This window comes from Mus caroli, chromosome 8, assembly GCF_900094665.2.
Source record: "Mus caroli chromosome 8, CAROLI_EIJ_v1.1, whole genome shotgun sequence".
Lineage (NCBI taxonomy): Eukaryota > Metazoa > Chordata > Mammalia > Rodentia > Muridae > Mus > Mus caroli.
Genome location: NC_034577.1, coordinates 115,123,815 through 115,132,468, shown reverse-complemented (window position 1 = coordinate 115,132,468; position 8,654 = coordinate 115,123,815). Strand labels below are relative to the sequence as shown.

Genomic DNA, 8,654 nt, shown 5'->3' with positions numbered 1-8,654 from the left:
TGTGAGCCACCATGTGGTTGCTGGGATTTGAACTCTGGACCTTCGGAAGAGCAGTCGGGTGCTCTTACCCACTGAGCCATCTCACCAGCCCGTGTGTGTTCTTTCTAACTGGACTTTGCTTAGAATGATTTGTTGTTTGTTTTAACCAACTACGTAGCTAAAACTGGGGGACTTGAAACTTGCTGTGTAGAATAGGCCGGCCTTGAACTCAGAGATCTGCCTCTGTGCCTCAAGGGCTGGGATTACAGTCATCACCTCACATGGCTGGAACTTTGGAGCAAGCTTCTGCCTCCTTATCTGTTGTTTACTGACAAGGAGAATTGTTCTCCTGATAACTGTCACTTCATGCTTTATTCCCCAGAGCCATAATACTCAGAAGGGACACCCCATGTGCAAGTGGGTCCCAGGAACTACTCCCCAAAGCGAGAGCTTTGAAATACTGAGCACAGTCAAAAGTGTTAAGCCTGGCACAGTGACATGCACTTATGAATGAATCCCAGCATTCAAGGAGCCGAGATAGTGTCGTGGGAAGTCCAACCTGAGCTACATACTGAGTCTGAAGCCAAGCCTGGGCTACAGAGTTAGACTTTGACGCAAAAAAGCTTCCCCTTCCTCACATATACACAAGATAACTTTCCCTGGATAGTCTGCCCTTCGAATGAAGGTGTAGTTAGATGCCAAGGAGTTAGAGCGAGGAGCAGAAATGCAGAAGCAGGATCTGAAATGAGTTTGAATACCAGAAGCCAGGAGGGAGCCACTGCGGCCGCAGGTACTGCTCACAGGAAGGAATACAAACCATAACACATCCTCTCTCTAACTGCGTGAGGAAGGAACACACATTCCCACACAGCCATGCTTCTTGTTCTCAACCTGAAGCCATCTGCTCCTTCCTTTAGTCAGGCCCATTGGTGAAGGAGAACGCCCAGCCACTGAGGCCAGCGTGGGCCTGAGGCCCGTGTATACTTGGCTCTGCCCTGTGCTGTGCTGTGCTGTGCTGTGAATACGAGTGTCGCTCCTGTCTTTCAGCTGCAGTTGGGTTTCTGGCTGTGTCCAGTGTCATCACCATGTCTGCCCCCTTTTTCCTGGGGAGGATCATTGATGTCATCTATACCAACCCAAGCGAGGGCTATGGCGACAGCCTGACTCGGCTCTGTGCTGTGCTCACCTGTGTGTTCCTGTGCGGCGCTGCCGCCAACGGCATTCGTGTCTACCTCATGCAGTCTTCAGGTCAGTCTTCTTTTGTTGTTGTTGTTGTTGTTGTTTTTCGAACTCAGAATTCCGCCTGCCTCTGCCTCCCAAGTGCTGGGATTAAAGGCTTGGGCCACCACCGCCCGGCTTCAGGTCAGTCTTGTGAGGTGACAAAGGACCCCCGGGTTGGGTCAGGGCTCCAAGTGCTGCTACTCCAGGCCGCTTGTCTTCCTAATGTTGCATTCGGCTCTCACGTCCCCCCAAGAAGGTGTTACGGTCATTCCGAACATTCTCTACTCTCTCGTGGTCAGGGTTGAGCAGGTAGCAAAGCAAGAGCTGTCTGCTCCGTGCTGCGGTGGAGCCGCTGGGGTGGGAACTTGAGTGGCTTTCCTGTAGAGAGCCTGGTTTATCAGCAGGACTGCTGGCAGCGCAGGACTGCGTTTCATGTCTGTGTGGCTAGTAAGATGGTGTCCGAGTGGTTAACCCATTCCTGCTATTGCTAAGTGCAATTCATGTAAGGGGAGACAGTCATGTACAGATTAATGCTCCGGGTCTGTGATGCTCCTAACATGTCAAGGATCATGTTACCTTTTAAAGAATTGAAGTGTATTTATAGTTGTTATGATATGTTTACATACACGGGCAGGCATGCATGCGCATGTGGTGAGATCAGAGGAAAATATTCTGGAGCTGGTGGTCTCTGTGGGTTTCTGGGTCCGAGGTGTTGCCTTAGGTCATCAGGTTTGTATGACAAGGACCGTCACCTGCTGGATCTTCTTGCTGGCCACGTCACTACCTTCATCACTATCTCCTGTCCTTGCTCCCACAGTCTGTAGTTACTAACAGGAAGTTACATATAGATACATACAGGCCAGGCCTGTATGAGTCCACCCCGTGTCAGGATCCACAGAGCTGATGTGCTCAGTCTACAAATCGACTTTGACAGCAGGCTAAATAAACAGCTTGCCGGTGGCTGCTCCCTTGTGTGGCGGGTGGCTGCAGTCACCGTTGGCTGTTGTGTTTACTTTGCAGGTCAGAGCATTGTGAACAGGCTGCGCACCTCTCTGTTCTCCTCCATTCTAAGGCAAGAGGTTGCTTTCTTTGACAAGACCCGCACAGGCGAATTGATTAACCGCCTCTCCTCGGATACCGCACTCCTGGGGCGCTCCGTGACTGAGAATCTCTCAGATGGCCTGAGAGCTGGGGCCCAGGCCTCTGTTGGTGTTGGCATGATGGTATGTCAGCCTTTTCTTTTGGTGTTTTCTGTCAGGGCTCTCAGGAGCAGTAGAGGCTTGAGATGTTCTTGTCATTTTGTAAGCATATAGAACCAAGAACATTGCCACAGACTGTAGGGACAAAGGCATCACTCTCCTGGCCTGGCCTACCTCTCTCTTGAGTAAGTATTAAGAGAGTGGCTTTTCCTGAAGAGCAGGTGTGAAGACAGTCAATTGTGTCAGACCAAGGAGTGCCTTTGGGAACCAAGTGTGAGTTCAAGGGGTGAAGACCTCACCTTTGTGCTCCTGCAAGGCAGCCTGTGTGCCATAGACATCTCTCTTACCTCTGGCGGCTCACCCCATCTCCAGCCAGCCCTGCTAGCCCGAATAACTGGTGAGTGTGATCGTAAAATTCATGGGACGAGGTTAAAAGGCAAGCAAGTGCCAGGGTTGTGACTCAGTTGGCAGAGCGCTTCCCCAGTATGCACTGAGTCCTGGGTTCCATGTCCAGTACACAGGGCTTAGTCGCATACGCCTGTAATACCAGAACTCAATCGATAGAGGCAGGAGAATCAGAAATTTAAGGTCATTCTTGGCTCCACAATCCAGTTTGAAGCTAGCTTAGCCTGGGCTAGATGAGATTGGGATAAAAAGCAACCAAAAGCCAAGTCAACGCCAAGAGCAGGACATAAAAAAGGATTGCCAGTTGCTTAGCAGAACTATGGCTTGAGGGAGGAAATAGATGAGCGCTCAGGCCGTCCATCTGTCAGCTTTACTGCTGGACTGCAGGAGGCCTTAGCTGTTTATGTGAGATGAGGCAGGTTTTAACAGCGCATTGAGGAATCGCTAGGAACATTGAAAACAATGGCCACGGTGCAGAATTGGGGAAGTCTGATCTCATTCAAGAAGGTTCTGTTCTTTGAGCCAGTTGAGGTTAGGACCAGGGCTGGTCCACTGGCCCTAGGCTACTGAGCCCTGGAAACAGTCTTCCCCAAACCCCAACCCTGTGGTAGGTATGCTAGGAGCCCCGCTTCAACTGTGTATAACATGGGGCTCTTTGGTGACTTCTCTGACCTATTGATTTATGTGGAAAATTCTAATCACTCGGGGCTTTAAGGTGATTATACCCAAACTTAGAGCTCATGATGTGGTTAGACCAGTGCAGAGCACAGTAGGCCTGCTTCCATCCTGCCCCTCTCTCTGCTGTTGAAGATGTGGTCTGACATACTAGAGCATACTGAACTAGCCAGAGGGTGTGCTGCTTCCATCTTTCCCAGCAGGCTAGCCACAGCCTCCTTGGTACCATGCCCTCCTTGGGTTTTTGAGGTTGTTTGATTTTGATGCAGGGCATCACAGTATAGACCTGGTTGTCCTGGAACTCGCTATGTAGACCAGGCTAGCCTCTAACTCAGAGATTACCTGCCTCTGCCTCCTGAGTGCTGGGATTGAGGGTGTTGGGTTTTGTAAGGATCAAAGATGCCATAAAAACTCAAACAGAAGGCTTGGCTTGGGGACTAGAGTCTCTTGGGCTGCACACGGCAGATCTGAGGATGCCTTGCCACTTCAAGGAACAAACGCTCTTGACTTTTGTTCTTGACAGTTTTTTGTGTCACCAAGTCTGGCCACCTTTGTTCTGAGTGTGGTACCTCCCATCTCTGTCCTCGCTGTGATTTATGGGCGATATCTACGGAAACTGTCCAAAGCCACACAGGACTCCTTGGCAGAAGCCACACAGGTACTGACCTTCCATGTGTGTGTGTTATCTAGGTGTGGGGCTCAGAGCAACAGGCGGAATGCATGGTGTGCAAGGTATGTTCCTTCCCAGCCTCAGCACCAGGGAAAGAAACAAGCAACTAAGTCCTTCCTTGTCCCCCAGTGGACGTCAGGACAGTGAGACAGTCTACACCTGGCTAGCCACTTACCCTAGATGTCCTCCAGTTTGCTCTATTTCCCAGGCTGGCCTGGAACTCACAATATAGCCAGGGCTGGCCTCACATTCATGCTACTCCTCTCCGGAGCCTCAGCCTCCCAAGGGCTAGTGCTACAGTTGTGAGCCCTATACTTGGCTTATGTCAATTTTTCACTGTCTTCTGTCACTACTCCTGGTAGGACAAAAAGCTAATATGACCGACTGGCTGTGGTGGGACACGCTGTAAGCCCAGCATTTTGGAGCCTGAGGCAGGAGGATCATGAATTTGAGACTAGCTTAGGCTATCTCTCTAAATGTTTTCTTTGAACCAAAGACAAAAATAAGAACAATTGGAAGCTAATGTGTTTGGGGAAAGTGTCTGTCTGACAATGTGGCTCCATGAGCTCAATAGGGAAGGCTTCTTTTTAAAAGAAGATTTATGGGCTGGAGATGGCTCAGCGGTTAAGAGCACCAACTGCTCTCCCAGAGGTCCTGCGTTCAAGTCCCAGCAACCACATGGTGGCTCACAACCATCTGCAGTGGGATCCTCTGTAATGCCCTCTTCTGGGATATCTGAAAACAGCTATAGTGTACTCATATAAATAAAATAAAAATTACTTAAAAAAAGATTTATTTTATAATTACATAATATACGGGGGGGGGGGAGTATGTATATATAAATGCAGTTACCCTCAGAGGCCAGTAGAGGGCACTTAGTCCCCTGAAGCAGGCAGTTGTGAGTTTAATGAGTCCAGGCACAGTCCCTTAGCAAAGAACAGTGAACACTCTCAGTCTTCTCTCCAGCCCTGCAGTCTGTATTTTCTGACAGAAAATGTACTCTTCTTTGTACCCCGCTATGTGATCTTACTTGACTCTGCCTCATATAGAGCCTCCCATTGGCAGAATATTGAATAAGAACCACATTTTAACTTTGCTGTCAATTCCCGTGTGGCACTCTTCCCTTCAATGTGTGTGTGTGTGTGTGTGTGTGTGTGTGTGTGTGTGTTTCACCTGCATGTATGTCTGGGCACCGCATGTGTGCTTGGTGCCGGTGAAGGAAAGAAGGCATCAGATCCTCTAGAACTGGAGTTACAGATGGATGTAACTCCATGTGGATGCTGGGAATAAAACTTGGATCCTCTATAAGAGCACCAAGTGTTCCTAACTGCTAAGCCATCTTCCCAGCCCTTACTATGTACTTGAATCCCCACAGCTAGCTGAGGAGCGGATTGGAAACATAAGAACCGTCCGAGCTTTTGGGAAGGAGATGACGGAAGTGGAGAAGTACACCAGCCGAGTGGACCAGTTGCTGCAGCTGGCACAGAAGGAGGCCTTGGCACGAGCCGGCTTCTTTGGAACAGTAAGTGGATCACTGTAGGCCATGAGATTGCAAGAGACTTTCATCCCAAGACTCTTGACACAGCAGACATGATTTTACTTCAGTCCTACTAATAACTTGGACTGGAAGCTATCTTGATGGCAGGAGAAGGAAGCAAGGATGTGGAATCAGAGAAAAAGTAGCTCGTATGAGTTCTGCTGCTGGTCCCCAGTGTGTGCCAGGCAGCTTTGAGGGCCACTGCCATGGAGTAGCCGGGCTCTGTGGACCTTAGGACTGGGCTACAACATGTGTTTACCAGGTGCTGGTCCCTCAGATGTAACCAGGAACCCTGAATGGCAAACCACCGTGTGTGCTGGGCACACTCAGGAGCCTGAGACGGGCAGCTTAGTGTAAGTTTGAGGCCAGCCTGCTCTATGTAGTGAGCTTAGAGCAGCCTGGTCTATGTAGTGAGCTTGGGACAGCCTGGTCTATGTAGTGAGCTTAGAGCAGCCTGCTCTATGTAGTGAGCTTGGGACAGCCTGGTCTGTGTATTGAGCTTGGGACAGCCTGGTCTATGTAGTGAGCTTGGGACAGCCTGGTCTATGTAGTGAGCTTGGGACAGCCTGGTCTATGTAGTGAGCTTGAAGCAGCCTTGTCTCTGTAGTGAACTTGGGGCAGCCTGGACTGCATAGTGAGACTGTCAAACACAAACAAAAACTAGATAAAGAGGGCTGGGGAGATGGCTCAGCGGTTAAGAGCACTGACTGCTCTTCCAGAGATCCTGTGTTCAAATCCCAGCAACGACGTGGTGGCTCACAACCACCCCTAATGAGATCTGATGCCCTGAAGACAGCTACAGTGTACTCATATAAAATAAAGTAATTAATTAATTAATTTAAAAAGAAAAGAAAAAAATAAACAGGTAAAGAGAAAATGGAGACATCTCCGTATAACCCATCTCCTCAGAAGCTGCGTAGTGCTAGAGAAGCACCCTTCAGAGACGGCCTCACTGGGGACCAGAACTCACGGAGATGGGGATCAGGGCTGCAGCTCCATGTCTCCTCAGAGCCACAAACATGGCAGACGATTCACGCCTGTTAGGCAGGCCTAGGTGCTGCTCTCTTTTCTTCTGAGCTGAGTAGATTGGTGGATAGTCTGAGGGGAGTCGTGTCTAAGCTCTCGTGGGGTCGTGGGGATGCAAGTGTTCCCTTCACGGCTGCAAATACTTCAAAACCTTTCTCCGAGAAGTTTTTTATATTAAAAGGGAGGCCGAGACCTAGCTTATACTCTTGTCCCGAGAGGCCTTCGGTCGCACTGACGTCTTTGTTTTCTTCCTCCTGTAGGCTGGGCTCTCGGGAAACCTGATTGTGCTGTCTGTCCTGTACAAAGGAGGCCTGCTCATGGGCAGTGCCCATATGACAGTGGGCGAGCTCTCTTCCTTCCTCATGTACGCTTTCTGGGTTGGATTGAGCATCGGAGGTATATCATATGAACAGGCTTTGAGGGTACACGTTGAAAAGCAGGCCCCACTGAACGGGCACTCCTTCCGTGCCAGTCTGCTACGCAAAACTGAAGTTTCCTGAGTGGCCAAGCAGGTTCCCTGTTGGGAAGTTTGGGACCTTGTGTCCTTCCACAGCTTAGGACCACAGGGGAGTTGTGTTTCCCAGCCTGAGTTTGCAGAATGTGTCTTCCCATTTCAGGGGGGCCGTGTGATGGTTGGCAGCACTGTGGAGACCCTAAGCCCGGATAGGGAGAATCTCATCTCACTCATGGTGCTGCCCAGACCCTTCAGCTGCTCTCTTACTCCTCAGATTAATAATACCTTTTTATCATTTTTATTTTATTCTTTTGACAGTTTCATGCCATGTACCTAAGACATTCTGTCTTCCCCGCTTCCTGCCCCTACCCCGTCCTCTCTTTTCTTCTTCCCTGTCAGCTCCTCTTTAAAGATATCTCTTCCCATGCTCATGGATTTTTGTTTTGTGTCTCACTGAGTTTAACCCGGACTGTCAGTATGGCTCCGAGTAACAGTGAGTAACAGATGAAGACAGTGACTATCTGCCCCCCCCCCCCCCCCCCCCCCCCCCCCCCCCCCCGCCACTTCCCAGACTCTCTGGCTCGCCAGAAGTTCAGCAGTGAGTGGTAGGACCCTGTAGTCCCCTTTCTTGCCCATTGCTGGGCTGGTCTCATGGGGGTCTAGTGTCTGCAGCCATAGTTCTGGTGAGTTCCTGATGGCACAGGCATGCCGTGCCTGGACAACAACATTCCACAGCCCCTCCCCTGTCTTCTTGCTCTGACATTCTTTTGATTCTGTCTTTGGCAAAAATACCTGAGCCTTAGTGGAGGTGCTGTAAAAACCAAGCATGCAGGCTGAGTTCTCAACTGGATATCTTGCCAATATTTAGCGTCATGGCTGAGTCTCTATTCACTGCTGTTCACTACAAGGAGATGCTTCTCTGGGAAAAGCTGAGAGTAGCATTTGTACGTTGGTGTACACATATATATCTACATGTTTTGACACATGTAAATAGTGTTTTTTGTTTTAATTGAGAGTTTTATTGTATAGCACAAACTGGCTTTGAAATCTGTGCTTCTGCCTCAGTGTCCTGAGTACTGGGATTACAAGTGTGGGACACCATACTCAGCTTTGGACTTTTTTTTTTAAGCTGTCCTGGAATTCACTATGTAGATCCTGCTGGCCTGGAATTTACATGGGCCTGAGAGTTCTTTTTAGAAGGAAACACTGTTGCATTTACAGTGATTGTCCCCCACCTCAGTGTCAGGATGGGTGCCCTTTTCACCAGAGTGGCCGATTGTTACACTGTTGCGGAGCCGGCATTGATACATTGTTGTTATCAACCCAACGCAACATTAGGGTTAGCACTCGGTGACCCTACATACACGCATGAGGGCTCGGGACACACACACACACACACACACACACACACACACACACACACACACGACAGAGAGAGAGAGAGAGGAGAGAGAGAGAGAGAGAGAGAGAGAGAGAGAGAGAGAGAGA

General features: G+C 49.6%; 1 protein-coding gene across 1 annotated transcript in view; it reads left to right on the top strand.

Annotated features, from left to right (window-relative positions):
* The window catches only part of Abcb10 (ATP binding cassette subfamily B member 10), a 30,198-nt gene that overhangs the window by 10,856 nt on the left and 10,688 nt on the right, over positions 1–8,654 (top strand). Inside the window, exons 2-6 of the mRNA XM_021169738.2 lie at positions 1,027–1,227; positions 2,221–2,423; positions 4,003–4,137; positions 5,525–5,671; positions 6,973–7,108. Of these exons, the coding sequence (XP_021025397.1) occupies positions 1,027–1,227; positions 2,221–2,423; positions 4,003–4,137; positions 5,525–5,671; positions 6,973–7,108 (822 nt within the window). The remainder of the gene's footprint in view (positions 1–1,026; positions 1,228–2,220; positions 2,424–4,002; positions 4,138–5,524; positions 5,672–6,972; positions 7,109–8,654) is intronic.